The sequence below is a fragment of the Pagrus major genome, chromosome 9, assembly GCF_040436345.1.
Source record: "Pagrus major chromosome 9, Pma_NU_1.0".
NCBI classification, from domain to species: Eukaryota; Metazoa; Chordata; class Actinopteri; order Spariformes; family Sparidae; genus Pagrus; species Pagrus major.
The window spans coordinates 23,649,633-23,666,497 of record NC_133223.1 but is presented as its reverse complement, the minus strand read 5'-3'; the positions used below and the strand labels follow the sequence as shown (position 1 = coordinate 23,666,497).

Sequence of the window (16,865 nt, the reverse complement as noted above, 5' to 3'; positions counted from 1 at the left end):
CCCACTCCTGTTCTGTCGACTTCTCCTTGTTATTGTTGGGCCCGCGGAGAGCCGGGACTGCGCTCTGATGAATGAGGTGACGCCGAGGAAGGCATGACGGGGGAGACTAAACACCAATGGAATCTCTCCCCGCAATTTTCCTCTCGTTTTATCTCTCCTTCCTTCTTCCTATTGCTATTTTTCAGCTCTATCTCTTCTACTTTTTCTCGACTTTTTCTGTCCCTCTCCCTCTCCCTCATTCACTCTCTCAGGGGTGTTTCATTAACTTTACTGTGAGATGAAAAACAAGTGGCCATCCTTCAGTCTGAGAGCTCCTCGAACGCCAGGCACTCATAGATGTGCTTTACACCCACCCACCCACGCACACACGCACACACGCACACACACACACACACAGGCGCACAAAAAACATGTAACAGAGAACCGAGACTTTCTTAGCTCGTCATTAATTTCTGTGTTGGGGCTGAAAGCACCTGCTGTGTCCGCCTGCTCAGGGACTTTAAACACTTCACATGAGCCTTATGTGAATGTATATGTGTGTGTGGGTTTATGTTTCCATTAATGCTTGTGTGAAAGGAGCGATAATTCAGTTTCCACTTACCCAGAAAGTGTTTTTTTTTTTCTTTTACCCGTCTCCCTCTCTCTCTCTCTCTGAAGCTCATTCACGCATACATCTATTCTGAATTTCACGGAGAAAAAAGAAAATAGAAAAACGCATCCATTTACACATTTAGGCCCATTCATTCTAATGACTGTCATTTTAATCACAATGAGCCCAGTGTTTCAGGTGTTTGCCCATTCATCATCGCTCTGATTCAGTGTTGATTTGCCTGGACAGCGAAGCCAAAGCGCATGATCAATGAGTCTTCCCGCTGTGTTGAATTCAAAAGGAATGACCCCGCTTTCTTTTCTTCTCCTCTCCTCCTCATTGCTTTCTCCCAGTGGAGGGAAAATGTAAGATAGACACGAACGTTCCTGGTATACACTCACATCTGTCTATACTTCGTAGCTTTCTTTTGTTTCATAGTGGATTCAGCACGTTTCCTTTAGTAGAAGTAGTACTGTGATGCAAATAACCAAGACTGCAGCTTGAAAGTCCTCACTTGTAGAGAAAAAAAACATGTTAGTATAAAGGGGTGGAAAAAAACACTATAAGATCTTGCTAATATTTAACAGCAATTACGCAGCTTCACACAAATTTAGTGGGATTGAGACGGGAAGCCACACTTTTCTCTGAGATATTTTCACAGCGCTCTAATCACGGGAATTTGGCTGAGGCAGCAGGTTTGCTTTTAATTAATTTGAGTCATTTACAAGAGATCTGGTAGTGTGATTTTTCACCCTTAAGTGTTTATTAGATGCTTAGTATTCAGCAAAGAGTGAATCTGAGTCTAAATAATTTATGTGTAAATGCTTACAGGGTGGAGATAACTTTATTTCTCTCTCTGCTATCTTCCCCTCCTTTCCTCTTTCTTCCTCTTTCTCTGACTCTAAATTCCCTCTCCAACTTTACTCCAATATTTTTGCTACTTTATCTTCTCCTTTGACCCCAAACCCTTGCCCCCCTTGCTGCCCAAATTTTTCCTCGTATCCTGACATCTTTTACCTATCTTTTCTCTGGTCCTTCCTTATAACTCTGCCTGCTCCCCTTCCTTTGCATCCCTCTCTTTTTGCATTTTCCTTCAAATTTGCCCTTTTCCCCTTGCATTTGGTTCTCTATCTCGTCTCCCTCCATTTCTCTCTTCCACCTCTCCCTCTCTCCATCTCTTTCAGTGGGAGGAGATCAGTGGCGTGGATGAGCACTACACCCCCATCAGGACCTTCCAGGTCTGCAACGTGATGGAGTACAGCCAGAACAACTGGCTTCGCACCAACTGGATCCCTCGCCAGTCGGCCCAGAAGATCTACGTGGAGCTGAAGTTCACCCTGAGGGACTGCAACTCCATCCCGCTGGTGTTGGGCACCTGCAAGGAGACCTTCAACCTCCTCTACCTGGAGACAGACGACGACCAGGGCAGCCACTTCAGGGAGCACCAGTTCTCGAAGATCGACACCATCGCCGCCGACGAGAGTTTCACCCAAATGGACCTCGGAGACCGCATCCTCAAGCTCAACACTGAGGTGCGCGAGGTGGGTCCCATGACCAAGAAGGGCTTCTACCTGGCGTTCCAGGACGTGGGCGCCTGTGTAGCTTTAGTGTCAGTGAGGGTTTACTTCAAGAAGTGCCCGTACACTGTGAGGAATCTGGCGACCTTCCCCGATACGGTGCCCATGGACTCCCAGTCGCTGGTGGAGGTCAAAGGCTCATGTGTCAATCACTCCAAAGAGGAGGAGCCTCCGCGAATGTACTGCAGCACAGAGGGGGAGTGGCTCGTGCCTATTGGGAAGTGTCTATGTAACCCGGGGTACGAGGAGAGAAGCAACACCTGCCAAAGTAAGACGGCTCTTCTTTCAGTCATGGATTTTATATCTGTTTGTTCATACTTTCTACCTTTCTCCTTATCTAATCTAAAATTTTTGTAGCAAACATGAGTTGTAACTAGTGACTTCCAGCTCTCCAGGCAAAAAGCTTTTTTTTATCAGCTTTTAATATCTGTCTACAGATTCACAGATTTGATTCCACACACACAGGTTAAGATGCACTTACACAAAAGGTCCACCCACAATAATTCCCCCATTCTTCACTTATCCCATCTTGCAACCTGCAATCTAAAATATCCATTCTTTCTTTTCATTCTTGTTCAAAAAACTGTGTGACGCAGAGCAAAGTTTGCCACAGTTGCAAAGTGTGCCAAGTGTTTGATGAAAAGACTGTCACACTTCATTTCTGTCGGCCCAGAACCATTAATATCTGATGCCCAAACGTTGTGTACACGCTTGTGCATGTTTGATTCTGTATGTGTGAGGCCTTCAAAAGAACCCCAGAATCCCAGAGTGTTAGCTGATAGTTGTGTGCGTATATATTTCCATGCGTGTGTGATGTGTTCTCCAGGTCTGTGGGGCGCAGCGTGCAGTAGTTCAATAGTAATCTCCTCTGTGACACATCATTAGCCATGGGAAGATCTTAACCAGAGTAGCGAGGATGGGACTGATAACGCAGAAGAAAGGAGCAGTCCGGGGTGGATGGTGAATAATGGAATAGTTGCGGTGATGGTTGTGGGTGTCGGTGGAGTCATGAGTGGGCAGATATTGGAGTCTGGATTTACTCGATCTCACCCCAAAGTCGCCTTTGGAGGTGGTTGCAAAAGTCAAGAAGTATACGTCTGGCTGCCTGACTTTTCATTTTCAGACTGTCTGCGACTCCATCATCACACATGTATTGCAGAGGGATTGATTTGAGTTGCTGCCAAGTGGTTATTGGAAAGAGAAATGTCACAATGACAGAAGTCACTAAAGATTTTTTGGCCCCTGGCGCTGTAGAATTGGACTGACACATTGCTCAGTGGAAAAAGCCCATACCTTATGGTTGGACGAGCAGATGCAGCAGGTTTTCAGACAGCTTGTATATTGAGTGTAATCATCCTTTGATTGTCCTTGTTGCTCCTCATTTTTTCAATACTTTGCCAAAAACATGAAGTAAATGTAATCCATTTGGGATCAAGCAACCAGTGCAGCATCAAATACAGCAGCCTGGTCAGCTGCCCTAGGCTTCTAAGTTTGACGCCATAGTTACCTCTCTATTGCATTTCTTAAAGTGCCCTACTTTAGTCAAATGGTAGCATAACGAGACAGGCAAGTCAGAGTCAGCGGGTGGTTGGGGAGGTTGGATGGGTCATACATCAGACTTTTCCCCCAAAAATGAGAGTTTGCATCAAGTTTGTGACCAAGTGTCAAGACTGATTTGTTTTTAAATTATGTTGTGTAAGTTAACATGCGTGATTAACATCATCTACTTGCATCACTTACATTACTCAAGTTACAAGACTTAACGTAGTTATTTTAACCCAAAGTATGATCTTTTCCTAAACCTAACCAAGTATTATATGTGCCTAAACCTAACCAACTGCTACCATTTGATAACCTTAACAACAGTCCAAAAGTCATAATGAGGGTCGACCAATATGGCTATTTCAGGGCCGATACCTGTACAGATCTAAAGAGATCAACGAGACCGATAAGCAATATTTGGAACCAATTCATTTGCAGTAAAAATAAAAATCTTGGCATCAAAATTTAGAACAACCAGTGATGGAGTGAACCTAAGTACAGTTAACTCAAGCTCAAGATTACACAATAATGATGGTACTAGAGTATTTTCTTTTTCCTTCTACTTTAAACTTCCTTTGTACAATATTTATTTGATACATTTAGTTACAAGTAACTTTGCAGATTTATGTTATTTTGCGTTTATAGGCTATTAATTGTTACATGCTATTTTATCAGCAGTCTGACAGAAAAATCACCAAAACTGTTAATCAGAAAAAGGCTAAACACTGGCCCTGATAATTGGCCAGGCCAATAATTGGTATATCTCTAGCCATAATATGTCATTAAACATAACTTTTTGTCAGCAGGCTTTATTTTGAAAGACTAACTGGCCGTTGCATATTACGCATTACTGCTAAATTGAAGTGTGAAGGCCAGTGACCAAACTGCTGTATTTGACAAGCTGTAAGTAAGAACATGTTGACCAGGCGGTTCAACAGTTAATTGTCATAATGAGCCTTTCATCTCAGCACTCAGCACACCCGAGGCTGCTTAAATACACAGGGTAATGGGTTATAAAGTCCCCAAAAGTATACTTATTACTTTTCATTATTTTTCCCCTGTAAACCTTTTCTTCATAAACAGTTGCATGTGTGCGCACAGACATGACTAGATAACTCAAAATTAAATTTCCAGTGTGCGGCTTCTGTGGTTAGTGTAACAGCTTTCATCAATTACAGTTTGCATTGCAGCTGCATAATTGTGTCCTGCATTTTTGTAGAAAGCAGTGCTTGAAATACATCTGTTAAAGCACACAGCATATTTGAATACCATAGTATATAATGTAAAATAACGATAGAAGCAGTATATACTTGCTTACTTTATGCTGCACTGATTTATGATTCTGTATATTTTGTTTAATGATGTCAGAGAGAAAACTTCTCACAGTGGCTTTGGCGTCAGAGACAGAAGCTCCAGCTGCATGTCTCATGAAACCCCACCTTCTCTTTCTTGTGGGCTTGGTTGGTTTCTGTGGCCCGTGTCGTTCTCTATGTGCTCCTCTTCTCTCAGTTTGAGAGAGCTCCTCGCTCTGCTTAAGAAGCCAGACACAGCATCGTGTATTTGAAAGCAGCCACCTCTGCACTGCGGCTGTTCAGCGACGACTCAAAACTTGAAACAGCGCCGCAGGTTTGAAGAAAAAGCAGCCTGTCTTTATCTCTCTTCGGTCCTAGTTATTGTAGCGGCTCCTAAATGCTCCCATGTTCATCAGCTCCCTTCTCTTCAGAGCCGTGCCCAGTGTTAATTAAAGATCAAAGGCAGTCTCCCAGGTCAAGCCCCTGCTGTCGGGGCAAAGGGAAGCTTCTTTTTCTGGGGCAGCGGACTCCAGACGAGCCTGTCCAGATGCGAGGGGAGACTTTGTCGCAGCTGTCGGATGAAAACCTTATATGTACAAAATGTAAACAGACTGGGGGAGACGTAAGCTTGCAGGCAAAAATGATAACAAATGCAAGAATTCGCATGAGATACTGTGGAATTTGGGCCAGTCTCATTTACTTTTAAACTTTATTTTTGATGAAAAGGGAGTCTGACAACCCTAAAAGCAAGTAGGATAGCTCTTAATTGGAAGTGCCCTGTATCTACATGCCATTTCAGTCTTTATCTAATAAATTAAAGGGAAACTAAAGCTAAATAATTAAATCTTCAATCCACAAATCTCGCCTTTCCCCTCAAATCTTTAAAGGTCAAAAGTTGTGAATACAAGAGCAGCACATCCAGACAAATGGCAGACCCCTGTCCCCCTGCCTACCGCCCTCCTTTCACTTCCCGTCCTCTCTGTGAATTGTGTGAATGTTTGGATGTATTTGACAATCTCTTATTGGTTTCAGAGAGGTCTAATGGACTCTAATAAGGTCTTATGTTACCCTGGAGTGGGACAGCTGCACCAACAGGCCCCCACAGCCCCCGCGTGCAGCCGTTGGGGGGCCCCCAGCGCGCAGCCCCGCTCTTCAGGCCCTCTGTGTTAACAGATAGATGAGTGCACGGGGTTAGGTCGTCGTACGGACAGATAGGGACCAAGATGAAAACATATTTACAGTGGCACAGCGAGATAAAACAGAGACAGATGTCTAAACCGTGGTTTCTCAAGTATTTACATGTTGCATACCTCAAAACGGAGTCAAATTCAGCCTCCAAAGCCAAGTTTGTAATTTTTTAATCCTATGACTCCAAGAAAAAATGTCCTTATATTGTTGTTTTGTATTCTCGTTGTCGGGCAGAGGAGGTGGATTTAAAGACACCGACCCTAAATCTGATTTGAAACACATTTAAATGTATAAAAACAACCTTTTATCCTGAGTCACATCTGATAGACTTTCATTGACAACTGGGTCAATTGGTCTTTTGTTTTCAAGACAGAACGTACAGTACATACCGTGTGTTTAAGACGCACAGTGAGGTGTCTGGATTGAGTGTTGTTGGCATCGTCCGTTAGCTCGGAGTCAGATGTGGATGGAGCACCTTCGCTGAATATTTCATGCTTTGTTTTCTTTGACCGAAAGCCTTTATTGCAGCATCTTTCATTTACATGAGTCTCTGTTCTATGAGTGTGTGTGTGTGTGTGAGCGAGAGAGGAAGAGAGCGAGTATGAGAGCAGTTGCCTTTGTTTATACAGACTCCAAAGTGTGTTTAAGGGCTTTAACAGAATACACTCCAGTATTAGACTGTCATTATCTTGCTGGGCTGTGTGTGTGTGTGTGTGTGTCTCTATGTGTGTGTGTAGCCAGAAATGTTTGTGAAAGCAAGGATGTTTTTGCAGTGGCGCCTTCGAACGAACACATGAATTCCGTCTGGCTTCGGCGATGGGACGCAATGTGCGAGCTGGCGTTATGAAAATGTGTGTGCATGCGTGTGTGGCCTATAGCTGCAATGTGTCATTTCTTATCTCACAGCCTACAGTGTATATTACTGCGAACATATTTTGATATTTCACCGTGTGTATCAGAGCAGGAGATGTTATCGGATCTTTTGTCGGGGAGAGAGGCGAGGTTTTTTTCCGACCGTACGAGGTGAATGGACGCGTCAGTCATCGTCTGGATTACTGTATGTTTTGTGAGCGGGCTTCGACCTTTCCACAGAGAATGCGAGGCCAGATCTAATCTCGCTAAGTCACTCTTTCATCTGTCATTAGAACAGACTGGAGCAGGTGAACTAACTCGTATCTACCATCAGTGTGAAATTCCTGCAACCCTAATTTGATCCTAAAACAGCAAACGGATGTCTGTCTGTCGAGTTTGAGTGTGTGTGTGTGTGTGTGTGTGTGTGTGTGTGTGTGTGTGTGTGTGTGTGTGTGTGTGTGTGTGTGTGTGTGTGCGTTGCAAATGCAAGCAGCTGTTCCGCTGTACGTCGAGGAGAGACGCAGGTTTACATTCTTACAGGATTTATCAAGACACACAATCCTCAAACTTGCCAGCAACATAATGCTTATTATAATTACACATATACAGTAAATCCGTATACATAGATACAGGGACACATACACTGAAGCCTACTTAAGCCTGAGTCGCTGTTCTTGCCTGCGTTTCTTACCCTTTATAAGTGGAAAAGCATGTAAAATAAAGTTGTCATTTTGCACTGATGATACATGTTCTGAAATAATTACTCTCTGATGACAGCATTTCCAAATAACAGGCTCTTTTCTCCTTGTTTACGTCCTCTCTCCCTCTCCCCCCTCCGTTCCCCCTCTGCTCCCCCTCTGGCTGACGGTCTTGGCCACCGGTTCAAAGCCTGCCGTCCATCTCCATCTCATGTCGAATGTTTTATATCACTCTCCACTCTCTCGCTTAAGTGATTTAGCTGCTGCCCCTCGCGCTCTGACATGCTCGGCTTTCAGGCAGACACGTTACACATCTTTCACCGACTTTGTCACGCGAACCTGAGTCAACCTGACCGACGGAGCGCTCGAGCTCGGGCCTCCGAAATGACCCGACGTCCATTTCATGCGTTCTGATTTCGAGCGAATTTGACGTCATTGGGGGTTGCTAGTGCTGTCAATCTCTATTTGTTCATATTTTTTTCGTTGGTGGTCACTAGTCTTGAGACTGTGACTGTTCAAAACACTCATTTAGCATTTAGCTTGCAAAAAGGAAGCTACATACTTCACTTTTGATTAGACAGTACCAGCAAATATTGAACTTACATTCGTCAAAATTCCAAGTCCAATGGGAAGCTAGTGTTGCTTTGATTCTTTTGATACTGTCTTCCCCTCAGTGATCAAAAATCATTTAATGCAACCTAATTTACATTATAAAAGACATGGATGGATTCAAGGTGGCTGTGTGTGCCACATACAGCGTGTGTTTATCTATCTCTACTGTAATATTTATTGATAAAATACCCGTTTAGGCCAATTAGTAAAGACAGAAGAGTCCCACGGTCGTGCCTACATTTTTTCTCATCGCCCGCTTTGTATTTTCTTCTGTGTTTTCTTGTATATTTTCTTACCAGACTGTTGAGGCTGAGTGCTGTGAATTCATGGAGCTATTGGCTCTCCTCTGGTCCCTTGGAAGGACTCTGTTTGTTTGTGTTGGCCATTATATAACTGCCAGGCTCTCCACAAGAACATGTCAGTGCTACACACACACACAAACACACACACACACACACACACTCAACACCAAAGCCTCTAAATTACAATGACAGTATTTCTAATCCAGCAACAGGCTGATATACATCACAGATTCTGTTCTGCTTTTGTTACCAAATGCGTTTTTGCATGTGCGTTTATTTATCCCGTTCACAGAGTCCCCTGAGCCATTGTTCCTTTTTCCGGCTACACCTCATATACTAAAGCTGTACACATACACAATGGAGGCTGCACAGTCAGAGTGTAACAATAACCTGTTACTGTTATGGGCTCTGTTCCTTGTTGAGTCGCACCTGCACAGTCGTGGTCGAGAGCGGGTGTTTCCCATATACTTCCGCCGCACACATTTTGAAAGCCAATCCGGGCGATCACATCACTTCACGCCGTCCTGTGTGTGTGTGTGTGTGCGCGCGCTGATTTGTTTGGGTGAATGAAGTGTTATACTGTACTGCTCGAGCACTAGTGTTCCATTGCATCAGTCTCCTCCTCTCCTGTCAGTTTAGCTTAGCGTGGAGGCTTTCTCTGCTGCAGCCCTTTTGGCTGTGCGCTGCCTGGCATCTCGCCTTTTTGGAGCTGGAAATGAGAGAAGAGGCTTGAAGAAAGGACAAGGCCTGGATTGAGTGCTCCGACGAGAGAAACTCTTGAATCACGGTGTTAACACTGTACATTGCAAAATGTGCTGAATGCAAAATACTCCCCGAATCACAGTCTCCCATCCCAGCTAGAGACATATACACAAATCACAATGAGTAAAAGCATAAACTCTCCGACAAAGAAGAAGTCTGTGAGAAAGCTGGTGGCGGGAGCTTTTCGGGAATTTCTCTGGGACACCGCATGTGTGTCATGTTGCACTGGATCTCGCTCTGTTTACACTCCTTAATTAGCTTGTAGGAAACTGTGTTACTGTGTTTGGAAGTGCATCCTCGGTTCAAACCCATTTCTATTTGTTCACTATTTATTTTATCCTGTTTTTTCATCACTGACCAAATTTCGAGCCCCTCCAGTACTGTTTGACTTTTTGAGCGTCTTCTATAACCTTGATGTGCAAAAAAAAAATTTTTAAAAAATCCCAAGCTAATTAAAGCATGCCGAGGAGCCCACAGCAATCATACTGACTCCCACTCGACAACACAGCAGCCGGGAGGGTAATCTGACTGGGGGGGGGCGAGAGAGAGGAAGACAGACAGAGAGAAAGAGAGAGAGAGAGAGGAGAGATAATGAACGTAGCGTTAATTAGAGGCACCATTCAGCTGGAGTGCAAAGGCAGGAATGACTCACTAAGCAAGGAAACTCAGCAATAATGCTGTGTATGCTCGTATAAAGTGTGCTGCATACACATCTGTGTGTGTGTGTGTGTGTGTGTGTGTGTGTGTGGTTGAGAGAGAGAGAGAGAGGGAGAGAGTGCATTCATATGCTCATCCATTGCTGCATATGCTGAACGGCTGCATGAGCGTACGACTGTTTGTCCCTCCAAAATCAATGTTTACTTCTTTATCTCAGCATGCACTCATATAGTATACTGATGCACTGTCAGTGTGTGTGTGTGTGTGTGTGTGTGTGTGTGTGTGTGTGTGTGTGTGTGTGTGTGTGTGAGTATGCCCGAGTGAGTTTGCTCCTGGCGTGCAGGGGCCAAGGAGGAGGCTGCAGCCAAAGATGCAGGAAAGGTTTGCTCATTCGGGGTATTATTGCCTGTTTGCTTTTCTCTTTATGGGCCTTCCAGCGCAGGCTGGGGGTGGCGGGTAAGCCCGTCACCCCGGGGCCCTGGTGCTGTTGGGACTTCAAAGCTGTTGGTAACCACAGGCTCAGGAATTCAACTTAACACACACAGACAAATACACCCCAACACACACACACACACACGCACGCACACACAACCAGGCCTAAAACAGAAATGGTGGGATAGATAGATGGGGTGTTTATTTGTTGGGGGGGCCCCTGTCAGTTGACAGGAGCACTTCACAGTGGTCAGTCTTTGTGTGTGTGTGTGTGTGCATGTGTGGGTTGTTGTGTGAACTGTACTGGTCATAGAGACATGGTGTGCATGCAGCATTCATAGTCACACAAAAAAGAAAGAAAAGAACACACATATATAATTTCTATATGTATACACTGACTACGGATGATCACTGCGAGACTCCTGACATCACTTGTGTGTGTGGACAGGCAAGGACAGAGGGACGGACACTGCAGGGAAGCGTCCTCTTTGACAGACACAGTGGATGTTTGGATACACATGTAATGTAACAGGGGAGGGGAAATGGGGGAGCGGAACAGGGGGAGTCACTCCATCACTCCTGATGGATGAGAGGGAGCAAGCTGGAGAGGGAGATGGAAGAGGGAGGAGATGGGGGGAGGAGAAGGAAAGACAGAAAGAAAGCAAGCTGTCACCGGGATCCAGACCCCCGCTGAAAAGTCTTTGGCACAGAAGGGTTGTTTTTTGATTTTGTGACGTTAGCGCTATCAATTCAACCTCCACAGAGGCTGACATGTCTGCTTATGCTTTTGTTATTTTCAGCATTGCCACACTAATGCTTATCTTTTTGCATTCCTCCTAAATGTTCCACTAAGTCGGCTGATGAAAAGATTTTCCACTGCAACTCGACACACAGGTCACATTCACAAGTTCAATAAATATTTTGCCTTTTCTTTGTCACTGTTGAATGCAGTAGTTATCTAAATCAACAAGAGGGCTTGTTGCATTACAGTTGTTTATGTAATTTGCATGAAAAGCAGATGAAAATGTGAATAACTGATTACAAAAACACCATGTGTTGGGCAAATATTATGAAGCTTCATCATATTTTTTTACTGTTAGTGTTTTTTGTAATCACTTTTAGGGGCGCTGGCCTACGGAAGAGGGTTAGAGTTTAAATCACTGCACAAAAGGCAAATTAGAGGGTCAAAGAATTCAGTTTAAGCTTTTCTTACATTCTTTATCTAACTGGGGAATAAAATTGGGCCCATTACTGTGAATCTATCATGTCACGTCTGCTGTCCTTGGTGCTGAAGATGCCCCTCAACCTCACACACATCCGGGGGCTTCGGCTGTCGCGTGTCTCACTTATCTGAACACGTCCTGTAGGCATGTATCGTGACACTTAGAGTACTTGTCAGAAGCATCATCTCATTGTACAGCGGCGATGCGTTCAGTGGAGGGGAGCCTCTGAGCGTCATTTCAGTTCTTAAAAAAACCCGAAACGTCACCGCATAAATGTCTGTCTTCCGGCAGCTGTCTGATCCCGCCGTGCTGCTACATCGCAGATGTCAGCATAACAACCTTTCCGTCTCAACAAACACCGCTCTCTTTAATGACAGCCAAGCAGAGGCAGCGATGTCTGTTTTAGCACTTTTGAGAGTAAATGCACAGCATGGAAATCTGGTGGTAATTCTGCAGTGAGGTTTTAGCCAGTTACCATAAAGACAGCGAGCTTAGATGTAGTGAAAGGTTTGAGCTGCTGCACTCATCTGTCAAAGAAATACAGAATTTTTATGTATTTAGTTTCAGCACTGACAGCTTCAACACTTTTGTCTCATGCAAAATTATGTGACACATATTGATGCATTCAAGTCCAAGCAGTCACCCACAAACTTGTCATCCTGGGATACTGACTTGGTGCCAGAAGGGTAGGCTGGATTCTTGATGCCCTTCAGATGCCTTTTTGTCTTTTATTCTTTTATCTTTTAAATGGTCATCCGTAGACTGTATAATACATGGACATGGTCTCTGTGATGTCACTGCATGTTTCTAAAGAGCTATGACCTCACTCCCGGCTAATTCAAAAATGGAAAAAGAGGTGGAGCTGAGGCGGCCGAATTAAACCTGCTTGCTGACAGCTAGCTATACAGCTAGCAGCTAACCTTGGCTCAAAGTACTCATGCCCTACATTATGTTGCATATACAGATATTAACAATGATCTTGATATTTAAAGCCCCCCACAGTTTCTGAGTGCGACACCACTGTCGTAAATACAAATCCCAGGTCTGTCACAATTTGTCCGACATAACGCTGTGATCCTACCCTCTCACTGAAGTTACATAGTGCAGAAACAAGTGATAGGGGGGGCAACATTGTAGGAGGCAGTAATGCACCTTGCACTTATAAGCCTCAAGTGTAAGGCCTCAAGTGGCCACTGAATTGCAGCTTTGGGCACCTCTTTATTGGCTTCATCTTTCAGCCCTGGAGGTTGCCTGGAGTTGGTGATACTAAGGCAACACAGATTGTTATGATCATCCAGCAGCCCACTATTGTAGCCCAGGAATAATGTTGGCTGCAAGATTTACAGTGTATTTTGTTCTATATTTTACTATACACCAGAGACTATATGAAATTTATCTACTTTATTCATTTATTTATTCCACTCCCATCCATCCTGACCTGTGGGTGTTTTGTATGTATATGTAACTCTGGGTATTGTGTGTTTTCAATCAATGTGCAAATCACCATATACAAAATATCAATGTATATATTTATGGTCGTAGGTCTCAGCGGGCCTCAGAAACCTTGAATTAAAAAAGGCGGAGAACTAATCTCAAAGAACTTATCCGTGGTTTACCCGACCACGACTGCTTTGTATTTTTGAATATGTTTATCTCCTCGTACCTGTTGTCTGCGTGTGTTTTTGACCTTGCTATGGTAACCTTGGCGTTTTTATTGTTTGTGTCTTCCATCTTAATCAGGTCTGCAGGAAGTGAGGCTTCAGAGCTCCTCTGGGATCACTGTGTGTGTGTGTGTGTATATGATAGAGAGAATAAGTGGACGACATAAGTGTGAGAGACATGTCTGTCAATATATACAGGTCATTAGTAAACCAGAAGTGAGCAGAGGTGAGGAAAGGAAGACAAAGTGCTTACCACAGCAGGAGCCACTTCTCACTCACACACACACACACACACACACACACACACACATATTCTGATGCTCACATTAAAATATGCTTTAACTCGTTCTGTGAATTCATTTATGATTGTCAAACCAATCCGTTATCCTCCACTCGTGCATTCCAAAGTCCTGTCTACATGTATCCATTAAGACATCAATTCCCAGAGCTTTCTAAAATGTATGTACATCTTGCTATCCAACAGCCTTGGGATGAATTGGATGCCTGTCAAGGGTGCTCCTCTTTTTGACCCGGAGCTGGCTGGAGTTGATCAAAGGAACCTGGTCAGAAAAGAATTTCAAGGGATGGAATGAAAGACTGTGAAAATGCTGCTCTCGAGTTTTCAGGTCCAGTTACAGGTCCTAAGGTTGTAGAAACTTTGATTGCACTCTTTTCATGCATATAGTCTGACTGAGATTGTCAAGGGAACACAGGAGGGGGGGTACTCTGGCTGTTCCAATCTATTTGGGCTTTATACAGTGAAAGTAGTATGTTGGCGCAGATTGTGTTATTCTAACCTCCACCAAGAAGGTTATGTTTTCCGCCATGTCCATTTGTTGGTTGGTTGGTTGGCTTGTGAGCATGATTACACAAAAACCACTGAACTGATTTTCATAAGACTTGGGTGGAGAATGGGTCTTGGCCCACAATAGATCCTGTTAACTTTTGGTGCGTATCCAGATGAAAGGTTTTTTGTCACAACAGGGCATTTTTAAATTTTTTGTTAATTTTTCATCCAAATGAAAATCTGGATCGAGCTGATTAAGTTATACTATATTTAATATTGAACTAGGCTTGATTGAATTACCTAAAGGGGACTGTTGGGTCTTGATGGAGGTATGCACTCTATTGTGTGCCTTTCTAGTTTAACATGAGACCAGTAGCAAAGATCTGGATGTTGCTGTTTAAGTGTCATGAAGGTAAACATCTGCCATGGTTCTCTCCAGGAAAGATGTACTGCTCCTATCTACCTACCTGGGTTTTGGGATAACGTGCAAACCTGTTTGCATCAATGGCCAATGACTTCAGCCACCAGTGTAAACTTGAGCTTGTGCCTGGAAAAAAGACGCTGAGGAGACAAGCAGCTGGAGCAACCTTTGCTTTTATGGCCGCTGGCGTCACATAGAAGAGAAGTTTGGGGTAAAGATGTCTCACAGGCACTTATGCAGAACTTCTATAGCTGCAAAGAAATTATGCAACCCAAATTAAGTGGACTCCACTCACTCATTGATCAAACACACACACACACACATACAGTGGTGGCATTAGCACACAGAAAATAAAGTAAGCCATCTCAAGAGAACTTATTTCTCAGCTTGTGTCCCTGTGGAGGAGTCGCCGAGGTCCCTGACATCAGCCCTGTCTTCCTGAAATGATTCATAGACTCAGACTACATGCATCCTTGACTCTCCCTACTCCCACATTTGATAGAGATAAAGGAAAAGGTCCCTGCACTCATTTATTGCATACTCTAGCCATCCCTATCCACCCACTAGAAGCAGAGTGGTGACATTTTACCTTCAGCCACGGCGGTTGACTTAGAAATGGTGTTAGATGGAATGGCATGCCCTCTGGTTTGTATGTGTGCGAATGTGTGCATCCGCGAGAGACAACGGGGTCGTTTGCGTGTGAGTTATGTACTACTGTTGTGTATGCATATGAGTGTGTGTCAGTTTGCGTGCGCTGATTAAAGGCGGTCAGGCCTCGGTGATCACGCCTTTAGCTGTCCCTGCACCCTGAATGCCAAACACAACAGAGCATGCCCAGAGCAGCGAAGCAAGGAGACCAGCCAGACCACACTGGGCAACCTTAAAGGTCCACAACTGTGTGTACTTGTGTGTCTTCTCTCACTTTTGTGTTTGCCTTTATGTTCTTCACTGACCAAGCAATCTAGATAAGAACCATTCGTACTGAATAAAGTAGTTTTTATCTTCCAATACCAATTTCCAGCATCCAACAAAAAACTAGATTGACTGTGTGTGTGGGTGTGGGTGTGTGTGTGAAAGTTTATGTATTGCTTCAGATGTTTTCTCCAGAGATTGTCATGCAAATTCCCTCAAGCCATTTGTGTTCTCAAACACAAGCTCTACAAAAAATCAAGTAGAATACAATTTAAATGAGATTTAGACGATTATCATGATGTGGTTGTTATAATGTAACCTGGGTTTTGTTCAGAGACAATGTTTTTTGAGTTATTGCCAGGTATGTTAATTTACAGTTCCCCGTTATGTGAATAGAAATGTAAATGTAAAGTGCAAAGAAAGACAGTGTTCTTTGAGTAACTACACTTTGAGAAACATCTTTTGGCAAAATATCATGTTTTCACCTGTGTCTGTTGGTTGGTTGGTTGGTTGGTAGGCAGGATTACACAAGAACTACTGGTCGGACTACATTTACATTCTACATTTAATCAACATGCATGTTATTGTACCTGTATTGAAATATGTTGCTACTTTTGGCCCTGTTTTAAAAATGATCTTGGACCCAGTGTTCCCCCTCTGATTTCCATCCCACAGCTGAATTCTTTAGTATGTGATTTGTTTTGATTGGAGACTGCTGGGTCTCAACAGTAAAGTTTAAGTTTATAGGTATGAAATAAAGTTATATTGTCAGTATTATTAAGCTGTGATAATGGTTCATGATATCAATGACTTGTTGCTGGGATAGGGACCAGCCAAGCAGCTCAGTACTTCAAATTAGCCCCACAGCTTAGTCTCTAAGCATTGGCACTAGCAATACCCCCACTGTGTGTCAACAAGTGTTTGCACTGCCAAAATTGTTTAATGCCCTCAAACTAGAGGCCTCTCTCTCCGTCTTTGTCTAAGTCTCTCCTCTTGAAGAGGCTGGAATAAAGTGTCACTTATACCAGGACAAAGAATCCAACCTTTAAAGGTTGAGGGATACTGGGGAGATGAGCACTGACCTTTCTTAGAAATTACACACATTCCCACTGGCTCACACACACAATCATACACACACAAATATGCATGGAAGGTTAGCAGCGCTGTAAACGTGAGCAGAGAAAAATGTCAGACAGCAGTGTCCAACAAGATTACTGTACTCATCATCCACAGATTTCCCACCTCCCCCGATTCATTTCCCTTCATCTCTCCCTGTTCAAATGGATGGCACCAGGCATTTGTCAAGGTGAAGGTAGCACGGCCCACGCCTAGCGATACAACCGACCAATTTTTCCATT

General features: G+C 43.8%; 1 protein-coding gene across 2 annotated transcripts in view; it reads left to right on the top strand.

The window, feature by feature from the left end:
* The window catches only part of epha3 (eph receptor A3), a 113,557-nt gene that overhangs the window by 17,170 nt on the left and 79,522 nt on the right, over positions 1 to 16,865 (top strand). For both annotated transcript variants that reach the window (XM_073473479.1, XM_073473478.1), the window contains exon 3: positions 1,774 to 2,434. In XM_073473479.1, coding sequence (XP_073329580.1) covers positions 1,774 to 2,434 — 661 coding nt within the window. The remainder of the gene's footprint in view (positions 1 to 1,773; positions 2,435 to 16,865) is intronic.